We start from the raw sequence: 26,541 nt of genomic DNA, 5'->3' as shown, positions 1-26,541 counted from the left end.
CCCCTCCAAATCTCAGGTTGAAATGAGCGCCCCCGTGTTAGAGGTGGGGCCTTGGTGGGAGGCGTTTGGGTCATGGGGTTGGATCCTTCATGAATGGCTTGGCACCATCCTCACCTCCTCGAGGAGTGAATTCTCACTCTGAGTCCACTCAAGATCTGGTGATTGAAGAATATGGCACCGCCCCGCCTCTCTCTTGCTCGCCCTTTGCCTTCTGCCTGAAGTGGAAGCTTCCTGAGGCCTCACCAGTAACAGATGCCGGTGCCTCTGAACCAAAATAAACCTGCTGTCTTTGTAAATGACCTGGCCTCAGGTACTTCACAGCAACGGGAGAACAGCTCCGCACACCGACTTTGCCCCTCTCTTGCTCAGACCCTCCGTGGCTCCCCGCTGCCCTCAGGATCAGGCCTGGCCCAGGTGGAAGGACCGAGGTGGCCGCCGCCTGTGCCCCGGCCTCACCAACCTACCACCGTGCAAGCTGCAGTGGCTCCAGTCATTCTGACCTACTTAGGACTTCCCAGATGGCCCAGCTGGCTGGAGGTTCTGGCTTTGCTCATGTGAGTCACCCTCAGGCGTGGCCACCCCACCCCTTCTTACCTGCCCCAGCGTTGGTGACAGGTCTCTCCCCACCCATGAGGACTCCCCACAAGATTGGGAGTGCCTGAGGGTGGGGCCCCTGGGGCAGGTTAGCAGAGAACCTGAATCGCAGCGCGGTGGCCAGAAGCTGCCCTCCCACCCAGCAGTCTCGTGGCCCTAGAGGAGACTCACGGTTCAGGATAGGCTCCTTCTAGTGTCGCCCTCACAGCGCCAGCCACCCACCCCTGCTCCAAGCCCCTCAGAGCACTCAGCCTGTACATGTGCACACTCACATGTGGGGGCACCTCCCTTATCCCCAGCACCCCGTTTCTTAGCATTTCACCCTGTTAACACTTCACAGAGCAGGGACAGACTCGGGGTCCCACAGCGGGCAAGTGCTGCAGCTGGGCTTTGCACCCCAGCAGGTGACTGGCTCTGTGGGCTTAAGGCCCTATTCATGGCTTCTTTGGGCCTCTGGGGCGACAATGCAGAGAGCCATCAGCCCCTCAGACAGCCCAAGAGCCCTGACGTCTTCCACCCAGCTACCCACGGACCTCACTGTGGGGAGAGGCCATAGTGGGGTGGCCCGGAGGTCTTGTGCTGGCCCCTGGCATGGCTTCCCGCCTCGCCCCTCTCAGCACGGGGTTGGGAGAGTCCAGCCCCGATTATCTGGCCATCAAGTCAGAGGGTAAGTAGTTGGCAATGTTTATTGAGAAACAGCAAACTCTGCTGGGCACGCAGGCTGGCTGGGGGAGCACGGCCCCGGAGGCAGGGCCTGGAGAGGACTCCAGGGCTGTGTGGCTGGCCAGGCAGCCAGGGAAGGCCTCGCAGGTACACAGACCTGAGGCTGCCCAGACAGAAGGAGCCGGGGGTGGTAGGGGCCGGCGGTGGTAGAGGCCGGCTGAACAGTGGACACTGGCACTGCCCTAGGCACAGGGAGTGGCCCTTGTGCTTAGGCCTCCAGGCTGGGGTCATCGGGCAGCGAGTACATAGGCTCAACATGGGCCCACCGGCGGGCCTGCTCATCTGCCCAGGTGAGCAGCTCTGTGGCGCGGTGCAGGAAGATCAGGAGCAGGGTGTGCACGTCACCCTCGGCTGAGTGCGCCCCACTCGGCTCAGCCTGGAAGTAGCGGTGGAAGAGGCTGCCCAGGCTGTAACCCTGGCGGCCCTGGGCCCGGGTGCCATGGCTGTGGGCGCGGTCTAGGCCCCGCAGGGCTGGCAATGTGTCCAGGCAGACAGTGTCCCGGGGGAGGCGAGCACCCAGACGCCGCAGCTCAGCACACAGCAGGGGGAAATCGTAATCAAAGCCATTGTGGGCCACAAGGCAGATAGGACCTGCCTGGCGGCTCAGGAACGCCTGCAGTGTCCGAACCACGGCGCCATCGAAGCCAGCCTTCCGGCACCGCATCAGGCCCTCGCTGCTCAGGCCAGTGATCTCGCTGGCCTTGGCAGTGAAGGGGCGTTCTGGACACATGCACAGCGTGAGCTTGTCGAGGACCCGAGGCAGTACTGGGGCACCAGACTCATCACGCTCCGGGTTCTCCAGGGAGGAGCGGTGGACAGCAAAGAGGGACAGCTCGGCAATCTCAGGCTCCACACTAGGGAGCCCAGTGGCTTCCAGATCCAGGAAAACAAAAGTCTCAGCCCGGGGTGCCTCTGACATGATGATGCTCCAATGGGGATAGCGAGGTCTCAAACTGCCAGAGCAAAAGGCACAAACCCTGAGGTGAGCGGGGCCCCTGCTGCATAACACGCCCCTGCCAGCCAAAGCCCTGAGCCCTCTGGTGCTCACTTCTGCCACCCCCGACCCCAGCACCTGTGACCTTTGGCTCTGGGAGCATCAGCCCCACTCCTGCCACCTACTGAAGAAAAAAAAAAAAAAAAAAAGCAGGCCTCGGAGCACTCTACTGCCTGCCCCGGGGCAGTCCCCAGCAGGGACTGGGAGAGGCAGCTGCAGCCCAGGGACGCTTTGGCTGGGAACCTAGGGCATAGCATGCTGGGTCTCCAGCTCTGGAAGCAGCCGCCAGGAAGCAGGCAAGCAGCCTCCCGAAAGAGCCCATGCAGTGCCTCAGCTCCCCAGGCGCTCCACCTCCCCGGCCTTGTCCCTGGCACAGGTGCTAACCCCGAGCTGGCCTCTGCCTGCCTGCCCCCAGGCTCCCGGGGTGGCTGTCCTCTCCAACCCCACCGCATCAGCTTACCTGGGGCAGGCACTGACCGGCTTCCTGGGCTTCTGGGCACCTGTCACCGCACAGGCTGCTCCAGGCGGCCTTTAATAAGCAGCCACGGCCCGCCCCCAGCTGCCTGTTGGCCAACAATGAGGCCTGGGGCCGCAGGACCTGCGAAGCCGGCTCGCACGCCACCCCCTCGCTCACCACCCCCTCGATAGCTCACAGCCACTGGGACACACGCCCCGTGTTTACAGATTAGGAAGCAGGTCCTGGGCCGCATGCAGGTTCCGGAGCTGGTCACAGGCACAGGCAGGAAGCTGGAGCAGTGTGGAAGGCCGTATCCTCCACCCCGCCAGGCTGTTGCTCCCCCATGCTGGGGCCAGTCACACAAAGGCAACAGGTCCTCTTTGCCAGCCCTCAGTCTCCCATCACTGGAAACTATGTGCCTCTCGTGGGGACGAAGCGAGTTCTGCAGTGTGAACGAGGTGCCCACACATGCCATGCTCCCCAAAAACCTAGGGATGTGGCAGCCTTCTCACACACCTTGCAGGCTCACTTCCACCGAAAGGGGGAGATGCTATCTGCTTTAAGGGCGTCATGACCCATCATATCTACCGTGTACCCAGCAGAGGCTGCTGGGAAGGAAGGGAGGTGGGCCTGGCCTGGGAGCTGAGCTGATGCTTCCCCTGCCAGGGACGAGCAATATTAAGGGGTGGGCAGGGAGGGCCAGGACTACAGGAGGAGTGAAGCCCAGCCCGATTCCCCAGGCTCGGGGACCTGCCCCACCCACACCATTCCAGGGAAAGGACACCAGGACCTTTCTGGTCCAGGGAGCAGTGGCACCCTGAGAACCTCATTCTAGAGCAAGACACTCCAGCCCTTGTTGGTGGGTGCACTGCAGGGCCAGCCCCCTCCTGGGGGACCGAGACGTAACCAAGAGGAGTCCGTTGGCCTGTAAAGCTGGTGGTGCACCTGACCGTGGTGACCACAGGCGTGCCTGGCCTCCCATCTCACAGTGGTGGCTGGAGGTGCCTCAAGTCACGGGGCTGCAGGGGGTTTGGCACCTGGCTCCTCCTGGCCTCCTTGCCATGTGTGCACACGGGGACCTTGGGGAAGCAGAGTTGGTGCCAGGAGGGAGCAGGGTGGGGCAGGCAGCAGCAGGTGGGACAATGGGCCCAAGGAGGCAGAGGCCCCACCAGGCGTGCCTGTTCCAGTGCTCGGAGGGAGGGACGCAGCTGTGACAGGCACAGTGCTCAGAGAGATACTGGGTCACCCTGCGAAGCTCAGACAGCAGCTTCCTGGACAACCAGTCAGGCTGAATTCCCCCGCCCAGAGCTGAGTGCCCGGGAGGGAGGAGGAGGAAACAGGTACCCCGTGCGGGATCCAGGGGCACTCAAGGAGGGCGGCAGAGGGGTGAGTCCTGCACAGGACCCTAAGGCCAGTCGGGGGAGGCAGTGCTGGGACTCTGCTCACACGCAGCAGGCAGCAGCAGGGAGCAGTGAAGCGATGGGAAGAGGGCACAGCCCAGGCCCACCACGGTGATGGGAGGGCCGCAGCCAGCCTGCCCAGACCTGGGTCACCTAAGCAGCTTAGGACAGACGGGAGGAAACAGACGCAGAGCTAGAGAAGCAGAAAGCAGGCTGGAGGCCACTGCTTAGAAACTGAGGCTTTTTTTGTCTGAACCAAACCACCCCTCTGTCTCTCCCTCCCCAACGGGGCCAAAGGTCCCTGCCGAGAGCACAACGTGGGCTTCTGCTGCCACGCTCATCACTCCTCGGCCAACTCAGTCTCAGGAGAGGGCTTCTTGCCCCCACTATCCTGTGCGTTTGCGTGGGCCATCACTGAAGACTTTGTATTTCTCCAGTAGTTCATTCATCTTGGCAGCTGCAGAGGAAAGAAAAGATGCCAACAGGAAAGTGAGCCTGGCGGAGAGGTGAGGAGCCTCCTGCCCGCCACCCAGGCTACAGGAGGACACTGCCAGGACGGCAGAGAAGGGACAGGCACTGCCGAGCTGGGAGCTGCTCAGGCTCTGTGGGGGCCAAGTCGGCAGCTTGGGAGCCCCGGGCTGGGTCACACCAACCGTAGCACGGTTTCCGAGGCCCAGGCCAGGGTCCGCTGACCCAGCTGTGCGGCTATGCCCCCGCCCACCTGCCCCCTGCCACCTGAGCCCCGGGGGCAGCACATGGCACACAGTGAGGAGGCAGAGCCTATCCTGACTTCAGTGGCACACTCAGTATTAACCAGATGTATAACACTGCACACAGAACAACAAACCCCATCACACAGACAGCCCTCAGGCCTGGGCTCCCCAGACCAGTGGCGACCATGGTGGCTGCACTGTACCTTATCTGCTGAAACCACATCCGTCTCTCAGGTGCCAACCCCAGACCATGGCCATCATCTCGCTCCAGCAGGCAGAGGAGGAGGACATAGCCCCTCAACTGCCCTGCCGATCTGCTCCCCATCCGTGACCCCACTGTCAGCTATGCTTTGCCTTTCACATGTTGAGGTCATTAGCATTGACATTAAGTGCTGTGAAGCCTAGATTTGTCATCCTCTGCCCATCCCAAGGATGACTCTGAAGCTCAGGAATCACGTGTATGCCTCAGGGTGACACTGACTGTGCTCAGCCCACCCGGAATGGCATCCCGGGACCCTGCCCGCTGGCATCAGCTTCCAGCGGCATCCCAGTTGAGGGGCTCCCTGCCGCAACGCGCAGCACTCTAGACTGTCTGCCCTCGTGTGGCCTCCGCCCCAGCCTCCTGCTCTGCCCTCGCTCTTGGTGCTTGTCAGGCATCACCAACAGGCCCCGGCTGCTCCTCTGACGCCACAGGCTCTCTCGAAGCTTTGGCCCCAGCCCTTGGCCCCCGTACTCTGGATGGCAGGAGGTGGGTCCCAGCCGTCCGTGCTCGGCGCCTGTAGTCGCCTGGCTTGTCCTGTGGACCTGCCGCCTCCTCCAGAGCCCTGCCCTCCATCTCCCCAACCCCGTGCCCTGGAGACCCTGTGGCTGGCTGGGGCCTGCACGACGCTCATCTCCGCGCTGCTTTTTCTGTCTCTTTTCTCTCTTCTTAGAGATCCCAGCCTCAGTTCGCTTCTAGTCTCCTCATTGCTGGGTCTTCACAGCTGTCCAGGCAGGTCTGCATGTCGGCACTGAGTGAATTCAGTGGTGTCACAAAGTCCGTTGGGGCTGATTTCCTGCTCATCCCGGGCTTCCTCCTCTCCTGCACAGGGCTGTTTCTCAAGCCGCCGGCGTCACGGAGCGGACCTGGGTAGCTGCTGCACTGCCCCTGCTCTGCTATGGTGGAGTGGCCTGCTGCCCATGGGGCCTCTCTCCAGAGGACAGTTTGAAGGAGTTCCATGGAGGCGAGGCAGGGATCAGCTCAGAGGCCAGGAAAAGGGAAAAGGGAGGCTTCACCCGGCTGCTGCCAGCCACATCAACCTCATCAAGAGCGAAACTCGGAGCCGCTCAGGCTCTGTGGGGGCTGGCTCTTCATGAGGCTGGGAGCTGGGTTTGCTTCTTCATTTCCATCATTTTCTTCAGAGAAGAGCAGGCTAGGGTCTCACTGGGGTCACCACCCTGTGCAGCTGGCCCTCTCCAGACCTGCTTCACCCGAGCCCTCTGCTTCCATCTGCTCCACTGCCCCGTCCCCGGCACCCCACTGCCCCTTGCGCTGTCCTCGCAGCGGCCGCTTTCCCCGCCCTTTCCCTGTCTACCTCCCAGGGTCGATGGCACCTCTCCAATGTTGGTGCCCTCAACTCTCCTGCCCCATTCTTGCGCTGACAGCATTGCTTTGGTCTCTAAATACATTGATGTTTTCTTGCCCCTGGGGGCCAAATGGGACTTCAGGCCCATCAGATCAAGACGGTGACTCCCAGTGTGTGGCGCTGACCCACAGTGCCAAGGCCCTGCCAACCCACACGAGATCACACCCCGGCATGAGCCCAGCAGGCACACTGGTCGCTCCTCACTTCACAGCTGATGCCACGCCTCCAACAGAGCCTGGCTGCGGGCATGCAGACTGCAGGGAGGGGAAACAGCACAGAAACACAGGCCTTCCACAGCAGGAGGAGGGCCAGCGAGACCAGGGCCCTCAGGGGCCACAGAGGAAATGGAACAAGTAAAGAACCAGCCCAAGTGGCCTTTGGCATGGATTTGATGCTGACCCTTTCTCTGGTGTGTCTAGAGCCTAATAATTCATCTCAAGCCAAATCAGGATGCTGCATTGATGAAAGCTGGGGCTCAAGACTGAACATACACTTTCCTGTACACAGTGCACTGCCCAGTTCACACAGCCTGGACGTACAGAGTGCATTTCTGGTAAAAACAGATACTACACTGATCTTAACCCAGAAGCAATAAGGGGCCCTTCTGCAAGGCAAGACCTGCCACCAGTCCTATGGTGCCACAGTCACAGGTGAGACGGCACACTGTTAAGAGTACCAATGATCAGTATTGTGGGAATGATGGCATGGATTATAAGCAGTTTATTAACAGCAATTATAAAAAGTGGAGAGAGAGTCGTAGTAACAGTGGTGATTAGGATCCATGCTATGATACATTTTTAAGTGGAGCGTTGTGTTGAAGTTCCATCAGCAAGAAGAGGCTTCTCAGTGCCCAGTATACACAGGGCAGATATGTGATGAGGTCAAGAGCAGTTAGAAGCCTCGCTCTCCAGGGAGACAGCCGGCTGGAGGTTTCATCCAAAGACAGTCTCCAAAAGGAGGATTTGGGGATCGGAAGCCACTGCTTGGAGGCACAGCCATGGACAACACTGACAGCAAATACTTTAGCTGCAGCTGGCTGAGGCAGTGCACCACAGCTGGGCCGACAAGAGACTAGACAAGCTCAGGAGGAGGGGCTGGAGAATCAGATGTCCACAGAGGCTCTGGAAAGCTCTGGCATAGTCCTGGGAACCTGGAAGACCATGTGCATGCACAGGGCTGTGAAAATGCCCAAGAGAGAGACCAGAGAAGGCCCTGAGCTCTCACCTCTGACTGACCTTGAGGCTCTGAGCAAGCAAGATGTGAAGGACAAAGAGCTGTCAACCGCCTGGCTGAGTGCTGATGAAAAACAAGAATGTACACATCTAGAAAGTTCAAAAAGCTCCCAGTAAAATAAATTCACAGTGATTCACACAAAGACACACTGGAATCAAACTGTCCAAAGCCAGGGACCAACAGAATTTTGAAAAGAAAGTAGAGAGACTCATACATCAGCTGGCTTCACATCAGAAGCTATGGCAGCCAGGGGACACTGGAATGACACATTCAAAGTACAAAAGAATTCTACATCCAGCAAAACTAGCCTTTAAAGATGAAGGAGAAATGAAGACATTCCAAGATAAACAAAAAATGAGGAAGTTCACCACTAGTGAGACTTCCCTACAGGAAATACTGAAGGTAGCCCCCCCGCGACTGAAACGAGAGAACACTAGACAGTAACATAAAACCACATGAAGAAATAAAGAACCCTAATAAATGCAACATCGATAAATACAAAAATGTGTACAAATGTATTTTTGTGATTTTCTCCTAATTTATAAGGCAATTGCTTAAAGCAATAACTATAAATCTGTCTTGATGGGCATATAATATCTAAAGTTGTATTTTGTGTAAAAGAATAGCACAAAGGAGGTAAAAAGGAATGAAGCTTCATTCTAATGAGCAGTTTTGGTATACAATTGAAATTAATTTGGTAACACACTGTCTTCAGTTAGGATGCTAAGTGCAATTAGAAGGGCAACCACTTAAAAATAACTAAGAAGAAGTGGTAAAGAAACAAGGGAATTAAAACAGTGTACTCAAAAATATCTAACACTAACATACTTTGCTTTAATAGGAGAGTTTTTGTATACTACTGAAATTAATTTGGTCCTAGACTGTTTTCAGTTAGGATACTAACTGTAATTCTAAGGGCAACCACAAAAAATAACTTTAAAAAACAGAGTTAAAGAGGCTGGGTGTGGCGGTTCATGCCTATAATCCCAGCACTTTGGGAGGTCAAGGGGGATGGATCACCTGAAGTTAGGATCCAAGACCAGCCTGGCCAACATGGCGAAACCCCATCTCTACTTAAAAGTACAAAAAATTAGTCAGGCATGGTGGTGGGTGTCTGTAATCCCAGCTACTTGGGAGGCTGAGACAAGAGAATCGCTTGAACCCAGGAGGCGGAGGTGAGCCGAGATTGCACCACTGCACTCCTGCCTGGGCGACAGAGCAAGACTCTGTCTCAAAAAAAAAGAGAAGAAAAATATGTTCGCACAAGACTTACAATGTACATAGCCAAAAAGTAGAAACAACCCACATATCTACCAACGACAACAAAATGTAGAATATACATACAATCAAATATTGTTCAGCAATAGAAAGGAATGAACAGCATGGATAACGCTTACCAAACTTTATGCTCAGTGCAAGACACCAGACACAGAAGGCTACATATTGTTATTCCATTTCCAGGAAATGCCCAGCACAGGCAAATCCATAGAGACAGACAGCATCTCTATGACATGGTTGCCAGGAGTTGAGGCTAGGGAGGGACAGAGAGGGACTGCTAATCACATGGGATTTCTTCCGGACTTAGGGACAGTGATGAAGGGATGCTTACATAACTTTGTGAATATCTTAAAGACCGTGAAACTGGACACTTTTAAAAGGGTACATTTTATATGTTATAATTCAGTAGAGCTGCTATTTAAAACATAAATTAGAAGAGGTAGAAAACTGGCTTTACCTTCTTTCTATGAGTTTATTTTGCTGTTTATTTTTTAGCCACTGAAATCTGATATTAGTGGAGAGAGAGTTTTTTTTTTTTTAAAAAAAAAGGGGGGAACAGAACAGAGGAGAACTCAGAAACCCACAGATAATGTATGGACACTTAATAATTAACAAGATAGATGGGATTATAGATCAATGAGGGAAAGAGTGATTCCCATTAAATGGTGCTGCAACAAATGTGTATCCATATATAATACAAGGAAACTGGACCCCTATCTCATTCCATATGCAAAAATCAACTCTGGGAAGATGGCCCTCATTATAAGCATTTTCCCATTTTCCTTAAGTAACTTTTTTTTTTTTTTTTTTTTTTTTGAGACAGGGTCTGGCTCTGTCACCCAGGCTGGAGCGCAGTGGCATGATCTCAGCTCACTGCAACTTCCCTCTTGTGGGCTCAAATGACTCTCCCACCTCAGTCTCCCAAGTAGTGAGACTGAAGGTGCATGCCACCATGCCCAGCTAGTTTTTGTATTTTAGTAGAGATGGGGTTTTGCCATGTCGCCCAGGATGGTCTCAAACTCCTGGGCTCAAAGTGATCCATCCTCCTCGGCTTCCCAAAGTGCTGGGATTATAGGTATGAGCCACCATGCCTGGCCCAAGTAATGTTTCTCATTGCCAAATACTATTCCATTCCGACATTTGCTATCATTTGCTTCACATTTTCTATTACTGGGTTATCTCAATTTTCTACGATGAGTGTTTTTGATAATCCACTGAAAGCATGTTTTCAAGGGAAGGAAAACGTGCATTCGCAAATGAAAAACTAAAGAAGGGGCCAGTCCCCAAATGCTCCCCCAGGGTTAGAGGAGCACAGAAATGGAAGCCCGCACATGAGGCAGCCCCAGGCGGAGGAGCAAGTGGGTGGCCACGTACCTAGACTCATGACGGAGCTGCTGCTGCCCCAGCAGATCTGCTCACCCTGCTGCTTCTTCACGGTCTCCACAGCTTTCGCAGACGTGTCAGCGACTGCAACGATCACTTGCAGCAGCTGGGGAGGGAGGGAGGAAGCCAGCGAGCGAGCAGGCACTAAATGCCGCTCGTCTGACCTAGCGATGGCGTCTCCTGCTTCCCACCCATGTTCACACTGATCGGGTACTACTTACCCGAAAGATAGCCAAGGGTGAGGGACACAACTCCCAGCTGGCAAGTCACCAATCAGAATTCTCAAACCTGAGTCCCCTCTTTCTGGCCCGGTGGGGATGCCACACTATCATGTCACTCTGGTAACCCTCGGTGCCTGGGAATATGCCAGCCAGCACTGCGTGTCCTCCCAGCCCAAGCAATTGGCAGGGTGGGAAAATAAATGTTCCAAGAAAAATAGACAGGAGAGGTCTGTGGCCTCACCATCCCTGATCAGGGATTCTCACAGGACCTGGCCAGTCAGAGGTTGGAAGGCTTGGAGCCTCTCAGTTTAAAAATCAAAATAAACATCACAGAACCCTTGAGCCAAGAGCAGAGTCGCACCTATGGCAACTGTAGTCATCGTAACTAAAGCTGGCTTCTTAGGCTGGCCTCTGGGGATCCCGCATGCAGAACAACGAAACAAGCAAACATTGACGAGCCCGCTTCCTCCCGTCCCGTCTGAGCAGGCTCGAGGGCAGACAGGCAGGCGTTTGTCTGCCTGCCTGGCACAGTTCTTGGTCATACACAAGAATGAATGGACCCTGCTATGTTGGAGCATAACATGAAAACAGTGAGGCCAACACAGGGACAGCAGCTGAAGGCAAGGACATGCAGGATCCCACGCCAAATCTAGGCCTAGCTACTGCCTGCTGAGATGGGCGGGTCCACAGACCAGAAGCAGCACGTGCCCCAGCCCAGTGATGGCCCAGAGCCCTGCCACGCCACTGGTCCACAGGGGGCCCAGCCCAGCCCCTCCCAGCCCCCGGTCTGGCCCTGTGGTCCCTTGTCAGGGGCTGCTAAGGTCCCTGAGGACAAGCAGGGTATGAGCTCTCGGTCTGAGTGAACAGGGGAGGGGGGTGGAAAGAGAAAGGGCCCCTTACTTGTCTGTAGGAAGTCAGATTCTGGTGCGTGGCCTGGACGATGGGGCCGCAGGGGTGGAGGTCAGGGCTGGGACGCTGGCAGCACTCGCCCAGCTCGTCATCGTAGACTTGGAGGAAAGCCAAGATGAGCTGGTGAAAGTCAGAGGTGACAAGACGCAGCTTCTGGTCTAGGGTGCTAACACCGGCCGCACCCATAGCGGCCCCTTGCTCGTGCTGTGCAAAGTACCGCAAAGTCAGAGGCAGAGTCCCTCGAGGCTGCCCTGCCTACCAACCAGGCTGCCACCAGCCCTCGCCCCAGACACCGCACGGTCAGGGCAAGGAAGAAAGCTTCCAGAAACAAGGAGACAGGGGAGCTATACAGAGCAACTCAGGACCGTCACTCACTCTCCTGTGGGTCCCGGTCTCCTCTGGGATCAAACAGAGGCCAGACCAGGAGGGTCACATGCGGCAAGGCACAAGGCAACGTGCTCAAGAGTGGGCACCGCCCAGTACCCGAGGCCGATCCCTTCCCGGAGCCACAGCACCTGCCTCTTACCTCCACGTGAACTGAGCACCATAGCATTCTAGAACGCGTCAGGCCCAGAGCACAAGCAACCTTGCTTAAGCCTCACATGCTGGAGGAAGTGACAAAGCAGGGCCTTGCCTTCAAGGCCCCCTCCCAGGAGCCAGCACCCTCACCTCCATTCTAAGCGCCTGCAACTTGGCAGCACTTTCCTGCAGCTGTCTGGCCAGCTTCGCCAGCTTCTCTTCCTCCTCGGACTCGGCAGAGGCGCTGGCCCTGCAGGGAGAAAGGGGACACTCGCAGTTTCCCACTGCCAGCAGTGGCTGCAGTGACAGAACCGAGCGGCCGGGGCTGACACAGGAGGCCAGGGTGCGGCTGCTGAGGCCTCCAGGAGCACGTACCACTGCCAGTCCTCACTCTGCTTATGGAGGAGGGGCTGCATGTCCAGGGGCCACGGGTCGTATTCTGGATTCAGGAGCAACCGCAAGTGGGGGCTGGAGAAGAGCTCCCCCAGCAAGGCCTCGTTCTTCTCCCTGGTGTCCTCGAAGTGCTCCATCAGGCTGCAAAGGTAGCCCCAGGGCCATGCTGTCACAGGCCAGAGGACTGGCCCAGCAGGCTCTCGGCCCCACAGGGAAGACCCTAGAGGCACATGGGGCTAGGCACAGAGCCGCACTGCTCGGAATCCTGCCCTACGTTGTCTGCTCTGGCTCCTCCAAAAAGCCCACCTATCCACCCACCCACGGGGCACCCTACGTGCTCACCCTCCTCTGTGCCTGGCCCATATGCTCTGAGCCCCATACCCCACCTTTACACTCACCCCCGAGGCCTTGGGCAGCAGTCAGCACCCTTGGGATACAGCCACTCCTTGCCCAAACACTGCCCGGCGCCTGACTGGCTGGCCAGATCCCCAAGGAGGGTGTCCCGCCTGACCCAGCACCAGAGAGGGAGTGACACCCCAGCCCCTACCAGCTCCAGAACTAGGACCAAGACAAGCCCGCCAAGGCTGCCAACCTGGGCCTTTACCTCGAGCAACTGGAGCACCCAACAGTCAGGCTCTGGATGACGTTGAGCAACTGGTCCATGAAGTACAGCTGCTTCTGGGCGCAGGCACAGCCCTGGGCAGGGAGGGCCACAGGCATTCACTGGCTCCACCTAAGCCAGGTCAATGCCAGCTGTCCCCAGTGCCCCTGCCCCCATACGCCACCCCAGCCAGGAGCCAGTGGAAAGGAGGGGCCTGGCCCATCAATGCCCCTGTGCCTGGCCGGCGATGTCTTGGACTAGCAAGTGCTCCCTGCCCGGTCCCCGCCTTGGCCTGTAATGATGCTGGCCCCACATACCGGAAAGGGCTGAGTGCTACAGAAACAGATGGGAGCGTGTGTCTGTGGTGTAGCTGGGCAGCACACAGCAGGGCCAGCTGCGACAGAACACAGCCCACAGCCCACAGGGGCACCTCCAGGACAAGACCCGTTTTCCTCCATAGATCACCCACCCAGCTGGGAACAGATGAAGCCGATAGGAGTGGGCTGGGAGGTGGTCTGCTTTCCAGCCAGGGGACTGGCGTTCCAGCCCGGAAGGCCCAGGCTCCTGGAGCAGCAGCTCCTGAGGCGCTGACTCAGTCCCCGACTTGCCAGAAAGGTGAGTGGGATTCCCACAGAAGCCACCCAGCCAGGAGCTCAAGGCTTCCAGAAGCACAGCTCTTTCCTCCTTCCAGAAAAAGGAGGAGGCTCGCCGATGAGCCCCAGGACCTGAGAGGCTATGCCTGCTCCAGAAAGGCCCCCAGCCAGGCCCGCCTCTCAAGCTCTGAACAGCCTAATCACGTCAAAAGGGCCAACTCCACGGGGTGTGAAATGCCACTGGAAGTACCTCAGCCCTTTCACTGTGGCCTGTGCCTTCAGCGCCAACTTGCCATGCAAATGCTCCTTGGGGGGCTTGGTGAAGGAAGCGGTTGGAACAGCCGGCTGAGCCAGCATGTTCCGGTGCGCTCCTTAGAACAGCCTGTGGCAACACTGTCAATAGCAATAGAGACTGAGCATCATCATGACATCCAACTGAGGCAGATTCGGGAGCACGAGTGCAAGAAGCTCAGGGCACCCAGGACAGGGGCGACGGCGCTGGGTGGCCTAACTGCCTGCATGGCGGTGCTGTCCACAATCATGCACTCCAAGGCGATCTGGGGACGCCACGTCCCCGCAGCACTGACCTGGCCTATCTGGACTACTACACAGCACGAGGCTGGCGAGGATCACCCGTGTCACAGTGCAGATCAGCAGTTGATTTCCTTAATATTGCTAGTTAGTTTATACATTCACCAGTTGAGGGACATTTGTGTTCTTTCCACTTGTGTGCCATTAAGAATCACACTCCTACGGACACTCAAGTACAGGATTCCGTGTGCAATTATGTTTTCGCTTCTCCTGGGTGTGCAGCTAGGAGTGGAACTGCTAGGTTACAGGGTAACCGTGTGTTGACATCTCTGAGGAACTGCCAGACTTTTCCACATTCCTACCAGCCACGCAGGAGGGTTCCAATTTTCCTCATCCTGGTCAACACTGTTAATTTCCTTTTTTTTTTCTTAAGCAACAGGGTCTTGCTCTGTGGCTCAGGCTGGAGTGCAGTGGCACCATCAGAGCTTACTGAAGCCTTGAACTCCTGGGCTCCATGTAGTCCTTCCGCCTCAGCTTCCCAAGTAGCTGGGACTACATGGGTGTGCCATCACAACCGGCTAATTTTTTACTTGTTGTAGAGATAGGGTCTTGCTATGTTGTCCAGGCTGGTCTTCAACTCCTGAGACCAACTGACCCTCCCGCCTCAGCCTCCCAAAGTGCTGGGATTAAAGGCATGAGCCTCTGGGCCTGGCCTCCTTTCCTTTTTTGAGTCTAACCCTCCTCGTGTGTGTAAACTGTATCTCACAATGGTGGGTGCGTGCTGCTCTAACGATCGGTGATGCTGGGCATCTCTACATGTGCTCCTCAGCCACTTCTTCATCTTCTTTGGAGAAATGTCTATTCAGATACTTTGTCAGTTTCGAACTGGGTTCTCTGTCTTTCTTATTGAGTTGTAAGGGTTCCTAATAGATTCAGGATACAAGTCCCTCATCAGTCATGTGATTTACAACCATTTTTCCCCCATTTTGTAGGTTTTTCTGTCTCTTTAGTTTCTTGATGGTATCCTTTGGTGCACCAAAGTGTTTCATTTTAACAAAGTACGATTGATCTGTGTTTTCTTTAGTCGCTTATGTTTTTAGTGTCAAATTGCTGACTTCATCAAACGTGACTTTGAACACCTGGATCTGGGTGTAAGTGAAGGGTGCCCGTCTACTGCAGCCACCATGCTTAGGAGGCTTGCACTGGCCCCTCTCTTAACTACTGCTAGTTGGCTCCTGAGTCCATCAGACGTGACTCTAAGTCTTGGATGAGTACTGCTCTCTGTGTTCCTGCCTGTATTACAGCCGGGGCGCTATTGTTCTAGACACATTCAGGGCACAGGATAAGGAAATGCATATTTCTTAAGTTAAAAATATATTAGGAGGATGGACACAGCGGCTCACCCCTGTCATCCCAGCACTTTGGGAGGCTAAAGTGAGAGGATCGCCTGAGCCCAGGAGTTCCAGACAAGCTCAGGCAACGTGGTAAAACCCGCCTCTACAAAAATTTTTTAAATTAGCTGAGTGTGGTAGCACATGCCTGTGAACCCAGCTACTCAGAAGGCTGAGGTGGGAGGATCGCTTGAAGCCCAGGGGCTCACACTGATATTCCCAATGAAAACTCAGGACTACAAGGTATGACCCTACCTAATGATCTTAAATCTGTAGCTCCTTTCTCCCTCCTTTACCTCCCAGGTCTCAATAATGCCAATGGAATTCTCCAATTCCTTTGACTGTTTATCCATAACAAGGAATGCAATCCTGCTACGTGCTGCTGTAACATGGGCAAACCCTGAAAACCATGCGCTCAGTGAGGAAGCCAGTCACCGAAGGCCGCATATTCCCGCATTCACCTTTGATGACAGACAGACAGTAACTCAGGGCTTGCCAGGGCCTGTGGGGAATAGCAGTGGCTACACAGTGGTCCAGGGTCTCTTTTTGGGGTCATGAAAATATTTTGGAACTAGATAGAGGCGGTGGTCGTACAACATTGTGAATGTACTAAAGACCACTAAATGACATGCATTAATGCGGCTTAATGGAGGAGAAGCTTCAGTTGGGGAAGATGAACAGGTTCTGCGGCTGGATGGCGGTGATGGCTGCACAGCACCGGAGTGTGCTCACGCCCCTGACCACACACTTGCAAATGGTGAATGCGGTACAATATAGGTGATGCATATTTCACCATCGTTTTCCAAAAAAATTTTTTAAAACGAGGCAAGCTCCCACAGGCCTGCTGGGAAATTGATTTTCATAGCTGACATGGTAGATTTTATGTAAAGTACATTTTGCCTCAGTGCAAATGTGGAAATATAAAGCTAGTGCAGAGCGCCCGCGGCAGGGCAGGTGGGTCAGGTAGGAACACCAGGATTCCAAGTTCTCCTGCAGAGTCACCGGGAGCTGACCGTGCCGCCACAATCACAGAAGTGGGTGGTTTATGTCTGGAGAACAGAAAAAGTGGAGCCCCAGGGAACTAGAAAGTATTGAAGAGAGAGCGGAGAGGAAACAGCTTAAGAAAGTGACCCCACAAATCTGTTTATAACACCTGGGCTCAGGCCCACCTGTGCATGGGTGGATCTAATCTTGGTGAACCCAGCAAAAACTCCCAGGGTGACCACTGGGTGGCGCACACACGGGGCGGGGATCCAAAGAGTCGTGCAAAGGCTGTGGAAACAGAGCCGATACATTCTCCATACAATTTAGCAAGACCCAGAGCCAAGGTAATAGCCAAAATGTACAGAGAACTACGTGGCACATGAAAAACCACGGACTCTCAGCCACAGGAGAAAAGACTCCCTGGATATGGACTTTGGGTGACGATATGTCCACGCTACTTCAGGGACTGTGACAACGGAGCCACCGGGTGCAGGGTGTCCACGGCGGGACAGGCTGTGCATGTGTGGGGCAGGGGGCCTGTGGGAAACCTCTGTGTTTTCTGCTCAATTTTGCTGTGAACCTAAAACTGCCTTAAAATATTAAGTCTACTAACCAAAAAAAAAACCTCACTGGACAAGTGACCTGATTAAAAAGTGGGCAAAGGACGTGAGTGTGGACATGTTTCCAGAGCGGATACAGAAATGGCCAAGAAGCTCACAAACAGATACTCTGTATCATTGGTCATAGGGAAATACAAATAAAAACCACGAGATACCACCCCACACCAAGCAGTGTGGCCAAAATCAAGAAGATGGACGCTAGCGAGTACCAGCGAGGACAAGGATGAACTGAAGCTCTCCCGCACTGCTGGTGGAAAAGGAAGATGGCGCCACTGCACTGGAAAAGCCTGTGACCCAGCAATCCCATTCCTAGCTATACACCCAAGAGGACTGAAAACACGTGTTCAACCAGCCAATGTATATCTCGCATTTATCAACTGATGTTTTATGTCTCCCTAAATTGTATAAAACCTAGCCGTGGCCCCACCACCTTGGGCACATGTTTGCAGGAACTCCTGGGACTGTGTCACAGGCCATCAGTCACATGAATAAATCTCTTCAGATATTTTTTTAAAAAAAAACATGTTCAGTCAAAAACCATATGCAAGAATGTTCATAGCAGCATTACTCATAATCATGGAGTGAAAACAATTATTTCAAAATTTAGAAACGTTAAGGTGGGGGCTGGGGTTTCTTTGACCCATCTCAGGGTAGATAAGGGGCCTCAGGAGAAACTCCCAGACAGGCCCCAAGGGCATGGGAGCCAGGCGCTGGGATGTGAGGCCTGGCTCTGCCACCGTGTGACCTCAGGTGAGCTGCCTGTCCTCTCCCTTGCTGCCGAGGGTGGCTGTGACAATGACTGGCACATACAGCACTCAGCACAGTACCAGGCAAGAATCACATCATCAACCAAGGACAGGACACTCTCCATCCCACTGGTCATCAGAAGACAGAGACCTGCCCCTACCTGCATGGCTGCCCTCCCCACTGTGCCCCAGGGACAACCAGGCTTTACCCAAGGGAATCCCAGCAGTCCTGGCCCCAGGGATGCCTGGAGAAGCAGCCTGCCTGGGCACCCAGCCCGCCCTGGAGCCTGAGGAACCTCAAAGGCACTAGGGGAGGAAAAGCCTCCCATCTGAGCCAGCACCACGAGGTCCCCCGCCCAGGGTGGAAAGTATGCATGTCACCTGCAGGACAGACAGGGGCCCTTTTACCTTGAGGAGCTCCTGGTCATCTGGCGCACACAGCATCAGCTCATGGCCCAGCTTTGTCATTTCTGTTGAAACACAAAGAGCCCATCACGGCAGGCACCTCCCAGATGGCAGGAGACAACAGACACCCAGGAAGCCCAGCACCCATAGGCCGGACCAGGGACAGGAGACCAGGGTGGACCAGGAGGCAGGTAGAAGGTACCCAGGTGCTGGTGCTGCCTCTTGCTGACTGGCCCCACCCATCTCTGGGCATCAGCTTCCTTGCCTGAAAATGAGGGGTTGCACCCGAGGCCCTCCCAATGTCTGGGGTCACTCATTCTGGCTTTGAGCAGAAGCCAGCAGCTGAGGAGTGGACAGGGGTCAGGAAACCTCCAGGGTGCACCGTGTGTCCCCCTCTGAGACCTCCCAAGGCCAAAGCAAACGGAACCACCACTCCCACCTGGCTATGTCCTGAGGGCCCTCATGCCATCATCTGCTCTCATCTGCTGGCAGCCCCGGGAGTGGTAGGCCTTGTTCCATTTCATGTTCGGGGAGCCTGGGGCCCTGCACACTGCAAACCATCCAGTCACATCTGCCAGGGCGCCCAGGGCATTTTCTCAGTAACTTGGAGCCAGAAAGCCTGGGGCCGGTGCCAGGCCTGTCCCTCCACCTAGTCCTGGAGGGTTTGTTGCCAGAAGTAAGCAGAGAGTCTATGGGGAAGCACTCAGTAACCCCAGGCCCACCACAAATGCCAGCTGCGCACCCAGGAAAGCCTGCTCCACCACTGCCCTTAATCCTACATCCTCGAGTCCTCCCTGATCCCTCTCTTCCTCTCAGCGAGTCCAGCCAACCCTCCCCACGCTAGAAATCCAGATCTGGCCAGCACTGCCTCCTGCACTGCCCTCCAAACTTTCACCTGGGCCACTCACTGCAACAGCCCCACACCGTTCTCTCTGCCTCTTCCCCAGGCACCCTATTCCCAGCACCGTGGGCTAGGAGTCTCACTACAGCCAACGGCAGAACGCAGCCTTCCTCGGAGTAAAAGCCCACATCCTTACATGGCCCACACGGCCTGGCCTGATCTGGCCCATCCACTTCCCACCTCACTCCTTGCCCTCCCTGCGCTCCAGCCACACCAGCCTCCTCGCTGTGCCTCCAAGCGGCCAGGCACAAGCCCACTGGGACCCTATGCACATGCTCTTCCTCTCACACGTGCCGGGCTGGTTTCTACCCCTCCTGCCATCTTATGTCAACAGCACCACCCTTCCCCAGCCCCCACGGGACCACTCAGCCCTCAGCTGTTCCCGGTACTTCTCGATAGCAGGTGCATGGAGAATTCTCCCACCCTCTTCCTGCCCGCACTCTGACAAGCCTGACAGTATATTCCCATGATGGGCAAAGGCTGGATTTCACCCCCATTTGACAGGAAAGGAAACTGAGGATGGCAGTGGCGGTATCAGGGCTAAGGCTGGGCTGGGTGGCACATGTGTTGGTGTGGGTCAGAGAATCTGGAATGTACCAGGCACGGCAGCTCCGGGGAAAAGGGCAATGCCCCTGTGTGGTCCAGGCCAGCCCACTGGCTACTCCAAGACAATGCCGCATTCTCCTGGCCCGCCTCAGCACGGGACAATCGACCCCAGATAATTCATGTGGCTACACCAGCTGGGGCCCAGATCAGGACTCCGGGGTCCAGCTTATCTACCCTGGAGTGGCCAGAAAGGACACAGGTCCATGAAAAATTTGACCTTTGGCATTCCACCAACTTCTGGAGAGATGACCGTGAAGGTAGAATGTCAGCCCCCAACTTGGGGACTGCAATTTTGCTCACCTTTATCTAACACTCATTACCAGGTTCAGTACAGTTTCTACCAGGAAGTGATGGAACAGAGGTTACAAAACAAGCCCCACTGGAGAGCAACAGGCATGTCCCCAGAAATGCCACCTGTACACAGCGGGTCACACACCACTGACACAGGGAGATGGAACCACTGGTGGCATCGGCAAGAATCTCTGTCTCTGGCCACTAGCACCACAGGGGCTGATGACTCTAGGTCCCTGCAAGAGGAGCTCTCCCACGGGGTCATGCCTAGGGAAGGCTGGGGTTGGAGAAGGCTCTCGCAACATCCACACCATGTGCACCACCTTAAGGAAAACACCGCTCCGATGGAACACGCACCACTCAATAAGGAGGCTGTGGACAAGCTCAGGATACACCAGGACTGCACCTACCTTGGATCTTCACCTCTGTCGGGACCCCTTTCAGCAAGCTGAGCCTGTCCTGCAGCGAGGGGCAGATCCTGCAGGGAAAGAGCAAAGCCAGTCAGGCCGCAGACAGCTGGAGAAGCCCCTGGGCCTCTAGACGCGCTTGAAAAACTAAATTCCTTGTGCACCTGCTCACTTTCAAATGGTTGCTTTCATGTCATGATTTCGTTGCCATGAATTATTAGAAAAAGAATACTCGAGCCGGGCGCGGTGGCTCAAGCCTGTAATCCCAGCACTTTGGGAGGCCGAGGTGGGTGGATCACGAGGTCAAGAGATCGAGACCATCCTGGTCAACATGGTGAAACCCCGTCTCTACTAAAAATACAAAAAACTAGCTGGGCATGGTGGCACGTGCCTGTAATCCCAGCTACTCAGGAGGCTGAGGCAGGAGAATTGCCTGAACCCAGGAGGCGGAGGTTGCGGTGAGCCGAGATCGCGCCATTGCACTCCAGCCTGGGTAACAAGAGCGAAACTCCGTCTCAAAAAAAAAAAAAAAAAAGAAAGAAAGAAAGAAAGAAAAAGAAAACTCGAGAAAGTATACCTCGGAAATGTGACTCTAAACACTAAAATGAAAATAAATTCTTCTCAAAACAACAACAACAACAAGACGGCTGCAGCAGAGGCCGAGAGGGAGGCCGCCAGCACCCAGGGCTCCTCGCTGAAATGGCGGTGCAAGCGGGTTTTGAGGGCTGGCCCCGGGCTCCTGGTGTCCTCCCTAGCCTCACCTGGGTGGGCATCAGCTCCTGGGGTACAGCAGTTTCTTCCCACCCAGTCCTTTGCAGAAAAGGCTTGTGAGGCCTACTTTCAGCCATGTGGGGGCTCCTGCTGCGACAGAATCCAGTGAAGGCTCATCACCCTGGGCACGGACTGCCGCACGCCACTCAGAAGCATGCCACCTTAAAAGCCATCTGGTGGGCAAAACCAGGTCCAGATGCACAGTGCATGAAAGAGAGGAAGTCCCGCAATGCCCAGACATGCGCCGCAGGTGACACAAGGCTCAGCCCTCCACTGGGTCTGCTCCTTCAGGGCAGTACAGCCCAGGCGCTACACCACCAGCCCCGAGCCTCAAGGCCAGTATGACACTGAGGCCCAGGTACATTACTCCAGCCACTGGGGCCACAGGCTCTGACCAGGGAGCCCCAGGTGCCTCCCGCCACAGCAGCCTTCCACAAACAAGAAGGAGGTGCTTTCCACCAGGCTGCCCTAGCTACACCCCGCCATTGCTGTCACGCTAGGGGCCTGCTGACTCATGTGGTGGGAAAAGGGCTAGTGGCTGTTCCCTGGAGAGGCCACACTTGCCCCAGGACTGCAGCAGAGATCAGGCTTGGCTGCCTCTGCCGTACCACCCGCCTCCATGGCTTATTAAGACAACGGCGGGGTCTGCGCAAGCAGGACTGGGAAAGAAAAAGAGTGACCAGCAAGCTGGTTCTGCCAGAGGGGTTGCCAGGAACGTCCCTGAGCACAAGGCCCGGTGGAGCAGGGGACACTCACCCAGCACTGCACAAGTAATCCCGGGCACAGTAATCCCCGGAACACGCAGCAGAGGCCCAAGCAGCCTGACTCAGTAAAGGCTGTCATTCAAAGCACTGCACCGTCACCGCAGGGGGCAGAGCAGGAAAGGAAAGTGCTGGAGGCCTTGGAGGCCCCCAGGAAACCACAGGGCCTTGACCTCCAGCATCCAGGGGCTCCAAGCTCTGCCCCACCCGACACCAAGGGCCAACGCTAGGCGCAGCTTTCAGGCTCTACCAGGAGATGGCAAGGCGGCCCTAAACAGGGCTGCCAGGGTGTGGCCACGGGCAAAGAAAGGCAATGAGAAATTTGGAGGCAAACTGCCATCCTCCCAGTTCTCCTGGAGGACCCTCAAAAGGCCCTTCTTAAACTCTTGCCAAGCTGAAATCAGACAGTGCCGTTATCTGTTCCCTGGCAGCTTTTCAAAAGGATTCTGTTTCTGGTATTTACAGAAGCACTACAGCTTGAGAATCCCTAATCTGAAAATCGGAAATGCTCCAAAATCCGAAACTTTTTGATTGCCAATGTGACACTCAAAGGAAATGCTCATTGGGGCATTTCAGATTTCAGATTTTCGGATTAGGGATGCTTAACCAGTATAATGGAAACATTCCAAAATCCGAAGAAATCGAAATCTGAAACACTTCTGGCCCCCAGACATTTCAGATATGGAACACTTAACCTGTAGAAGCATTTGAGGGATGTGGCTTTGGCCTCCCACCTGTCCCTCTCTGGCCAGCAGATGACCCAGTTCCCGGAGTGCCCCCAGCTTCCACCTGAGCCGGGCAAATCCGCTCCCCTCCCATAAGAGCCTCCTGAGAGCTCGCTCAAGACAGCCACACTCTACCCAGCCACCTCCAGTCCTGCCCCACCTACTAGGTTCCCGGGCCAGATGCCAGTCCCTCCAGGGCCAGCAGTGACTGCCAGACAAGCCGCCTGCCACTCCGGGCCGGGCTCCTGCGGTCTTTCCCTGGGGTATTAGTCTCCCTGCCTGCAGCCACTGCCCTTCAAATCCATCTGCCCAGAGCACCCCAAGTCACCTTACCAAAATACCAATCTCAGCATGTCGCTCCCCAGGTCCCATGCCTGCCCTGCCCAGAATATAAAGCTCGAAGACCTGGGCACGGCAGCAAGGCTCTGAGGGAGCTGCCCTGAGCTGCCAATCTGGCTGCAGCTGCCCAGCTCTCTCCCACGCCTCAGCTTCCTGCTCCTGTCCACACGAGCACCCGCCGTTACCCATCCCCCTCCCAGTCACACGCCACCTCCTCCCTGCCAACATCCACGGCACCCAGCTCAGACTGCAGTGCTGCGCATTATTTCTGCCCGACCCCAGGACTCATGCCCACTAAATACCCAGCTCCCTGAGGACACCCACTCACATCTGCAGCACCCAGTATGACACACAGGTGCAGCCTGAAGAACTCCCTGGCTACGTGTCCACACCATGCTGTGGCTCCCACACTGAAGAGCCAGAAATGACAGCAGGCCAAGACAGCACCCACAGGCTGAGTGTTCCAGCAGCGGCCGGATGTGCTCAAGAGGCTGTGGGCATCCAGAGGAAGAGGAATACATTTTCAAAGGAGATGGGACCTGTGAGTTGGGTCTTTGATGGCCGTATAGGAGTAGGTGCGACATGCGGAGACCAGAAGGGCACTTCCATGAGGGGAAACAATGTGAGCAAGAGCAAAAGGTTATGGGGCGAGGCTTGGGGAGGGGCCTGAGGAAGGGCCTAGAAGGCGGAAGCAGGAGACACTGCTGGAACGGCAAGGGCTCAAACACAAAAACGTCCCTTCCTTCCTCTGGGAGCCTGTATCCAGCTGGACATCCTGCTGATGTCCCTGGTCCTGGCGGGCCAGACCGGCTGGATACAAGCTGGCACCTCGCCGCTCTACTGCCAGGCTCCCCACCCAGGCCCATTCCTCAAGCAGCGTGGGCAGGAAGGCCACAGGCTGAGGAGGGGGAGGCCCAGGCCTGGCCTCACAAGTGGCTCCCGTACCAGCAGACCACAGCCCTTCCAGAGTACCGCCGTGGCATACACTCAATCCCACAGGAGCCTGTGCTCTCCATCCACAGCTGTGAGGCAGATGCTCAGCTCAGGGACCGCGTCACCAGGGCAAGGATGTCTTCCCTGGCCATGGAACGCTCTGGATCATTTCCTCTGCCATCACTCAGGAAGGTGCCCTGTCACCATGGGCCTCGTATGGTGCCAGGCATACACCATGCTACACCCCGACCCAAAGGCACCAGAGGACCAGGAAACAGGTCACAGCACAGAAGCTGACAAGAGGCAACACTGTATGAGGGCCACTTGGCCAGCTGAGACCCAGGCAGGAGCCTATGCCCTGGCCATGCTTGTCACTCCACTGCAAGGCCAAAGACATCCAGCCTGACCCCTGGCTTCCCGGTCTGAGAATGAAAGGACTGGAGTGGGACATTTCTCAGGCACCTGCCAGTCCTGAACCTCTGAACTTGTAGTTAAAGCAAGGCCAACACTGAGGCTGAGTTCAGCACTGCGGCAAAGGGGTGGCTGGACTAGCTCAGCACTGTCAAGGGCTACTTTAACCCCAGTTCAATCATGCCTTGTCACCAGCACTTCTTACCTACACAGCTATTCTCACAGGAGTGCAGGCTAGTGGGTGGAGCCCTCTGGGAGGACAGCTACTCACAGTAACCACAAACCCCATTCTCCTAGATGGGGCTGCGTGGCGCGCATGCACACCCCAAGTGGGAAGAGGAAAAAACCGACACATTACCGTGTACACATCCACTCCAGGATCTCCAAGCGGTACTTCGAGGGGCTGCACAGCAGTTCCTGAATTGTCCTTGGCTCTGTGATATACAGACCATCGAGGAAGGGGCAGTTTAGGTCCTAAGCGATGAAAAGGAAAGCAACATTCACTGAAGGTTCCAGTGTACATGTTTTTTGTTTGTTTTTTGTTTTTGAGACAGAGTCTTGCTCTGTCGACCAGGCTGGATGCAGTGCAATGGTGCAATCTCGGCTCACTGCAGCCTCCACCTCCCAGGTTCCAGCGATTCTCCTGCCTCAGCCTCCCGGGTAGCTGGGATTACAGGCACGCACCACCACTCCCAGTTAATTTTTGTATTTTTAGTACAGACGGGGTTTCACCACGTTGACCAGGCTGCTCTCAAACTCCTGACCTCAGGTGATCTGCCCAACTCAATCTCCCAAAGTGCTGGGATTACAGGCGTGAGCCACCACGCCAGCCCTTTTCCTTTACCCGCGTCCTGCCATCTTGCCAAGAGTTCAAGTCCCCCAATTCTCAACCCCACATCTCTCACAGCATGCGGCCTCCACCTCCTTCATGTGCTCCCACTCTGGGTTCTTGTGGCAGCAGGACCTAGGAGCAACACCTGAGACTGAGACCTGAGACTTTAGAGAGAGCCGTAGGCTTCGAGACTGAGGGAAAGGGGAGGGAGGGAGAGGGGCCACTGAGCCAGTCGAAGACAGGATGAGGGGAGTGGCTGCGGGGAGGAGTGAGCAGGCCCAAGGGACCTGGGACAGGTCCCTCACCTTGTGGGCCAGCTTTTGTCACTGCTGCAGTGAGTGCTCTGTACCACGGCGCTGTAGAGGGCTTCTGGAGGCCAGACACCTGGTATGTGACACCAAGTGACACCAAGCCCTAGTCTCGCTAACTTGACAGAGTGGCACGGGGCTCTGCCCATCTGTTCCCCCCAGGCCCGCAAGATCCCTGAGGCCAGGCCTGCGTCCTCCGTGTCTGCACTTGCGAGCGCCCAGCCCGGATACTGCAGTTCCACACGCGGCGCTGGCCCCAACTAATAGGCAAGGGCCATGGAGACGGCAAGAGCGAAGGCCTGCGGCACCGCAAAGAGCAAAGATGAATGATCCACAAGCATCCCCTGCTGCGGGGGAACAGTGCGCAGCCGGAACGAGCGACAGTGGCCTTGCGGTGCCGCGGACTTCCGTAGCAAGCCCGCCGGGGCCCAGGGCAGTGCCCTAACCAGTACCCCGCCCTAGAGTGGGTTTCTGGGCCCGCAGCCTTTCTGGGCCCGCAGTACCTTCAGCTTCTCGAACACCTCCACAGCCGCCCTGAACACGCTGCTGTCGCCCTCGTCCTCTGAGTAGCAGTCGCCGCCGCGGCCGCAGCCACCGTCCTGCCCCGCCATCTTTCGCGCTCGGAGCCGCGCCCCGCCCACGCCCTGGCCTCACAGGCAGGCACGGCCGCCAATCATCCTCCAACGTTCTTCCGCCCACCTGCCTGCGCCGGGGTGGGGCGGGGCCACCCGGCAGGCGGGCACGGCTCCGGCCCGCCCCCTCCCCCACCTACCCTTCCCATTGGGCCGCGGCTCCACCAGGCTGGCTCCCGGGCTCTCACGCCCGCCGCGGCACCACCCAGGGGCAGGACCACGGGGAAGGAGGCGGGGCGAACACTGGGAAGCTGGCGGAGCGGACAGAGGGAAGCGGGCGGGGCGAGCGGGCCAAGCTGGCTCTCAGACGC

The 26,541-nt window shown here is 56.1% G+C and overlaps 2 protein-coding genes across 5 annotated transcripts; both read right to left on the bottom strand.

Annotated features, from left to right (window-relative positions):
- Positions 1–1,262: 1,262 nt before the first annotated feature.
- On the bottom strand, positions 1,263–4,335 carry TREX2 (three prime repair exonuclease 2). 2 transcript variants are annotated; one of them, XM_010331761.3, is made up of 2 exons: positions 2,772–4,335; positions 1,263–2,270 (listed from the first exon to the last, which is right to left on the bottom strand). In XM_010331761.3, exon 2 carries the CDS (start codon positions 2,234–2,236, stop codon positions 1,526–1,528), a length of 711 nt encoding a protein of 236 aa, XP_010330063.1. In that variant the 5' UTR covers positions 2,237–2,270; positions 2,772–4,335; the 3' UTR covers positions 1,263–1,525. The 2 variants fall into 2 exon arrangements, with proteins under 2 accessions (XP_010330063.1, XP_010330064.1); XM_010331762.3 differs by having other exon boundaries at positions 2,994–4,335.
- Positions 4,336–4,395: 60 nt separating this feature from the next.
- On the bottom strand, positions 4,396–26,300 carry HAUS7 (HAUS augmin like complex subunit 7). 3 transcript variants are annotated; one of them, XM_010331763.3, is made up of 10 exons: positions 26,102–26,294; positions 24,817–24,932; positions 20,522–20,589; positions 18,317–18,378; positions 13,047–13,138; positions 12,425–12,583; positions 12,200–12,299; positions 11,522–11,734; positions 10,392–10,506; positions 4,396–4,625 (listed from the first exon to the last, which is right to left on the bottom strand). In XM_010331763.3, the coding sequence occupies exons 1-10, from the start codon at positions 26,207–26,209 to the stop codon at positions 4,555–4,557; spliced, it is 1,104 nt and encodes a 367-aa protein (XP_010330065.1). In that variant the 5' UTR covers positions 26,210–26,294; the 3' UTR covers positions 4,396–4,554. The 3 variants fall into 3 exon arrangements, with proteins under 3 accessions (XP_010330065.1, XP_039320101.1, XP_074248194.1); XM_039464167.2 differs by lacking the exon at positions 4,396–4,625 and adding an exon at positions 7,212–7,656 and having other exon boundaries at positions 26,102–26,300; XM_074392093.1 differs by lacking the exons at positions 4,396–4,625; positions 24,817–24,932; positions 26,102–26,294 and adding exons at positions 7,212–7,656; positions 23,109–23,252.
- Positions 26,301–26,541: the final 241 nt, after the last annotated feature.

The sequence above is a fragment of the Saimiri boliviensis genome, chromosome X, assembly GCF_048565385.1.
Source record: "Saimiri boliviensis isolate mSaiBol1 chromosome X, mSaiBol1.pri, whole genome shotgun sequence".
NCBI lineage: Eukaryota > Metazoa > Chordata > Mammalia > Primates > Cebidae > Saimiri > Saimiri boliviensis.
This window is presented reverse-complemented; position numbering and strand designations above follow the sequence as displayed.

Excerpts from the sequence above, each read along its gene's own strand:
- TREX2 (XM_010331761.3), bottom strand. The coding sequence starts at position 2,236 with ATGTCAGAGGCACCCCGGGCTGAGACTTTTGTTTTCCTGGATCTGGAA.
- HAUS7 (XM_039464167.2), bottom strand. The coding sequence starts at position 26,209 with ATGGCGGGGCAGGACGGTGGCTGCGGCCGCGGCGGCGACTGCTACTCA. Across the intron at positions 12,584-13,046 it reads GGGTGCTCCAGTTGCTCGAG|CCTGATGGAGCACTTCGAGG; the intron begins GTAAAGGCCCAG and ends CTACCTTTGCAG. Across the intron at positions 12,300-12,424 it reads CAGAGTGAGGACTGGCAGTG|GGCCAGCGCCTCTGCCGAGT; the intron begins GTACGTGCTCCT and ends TTCTCCCTGCAG.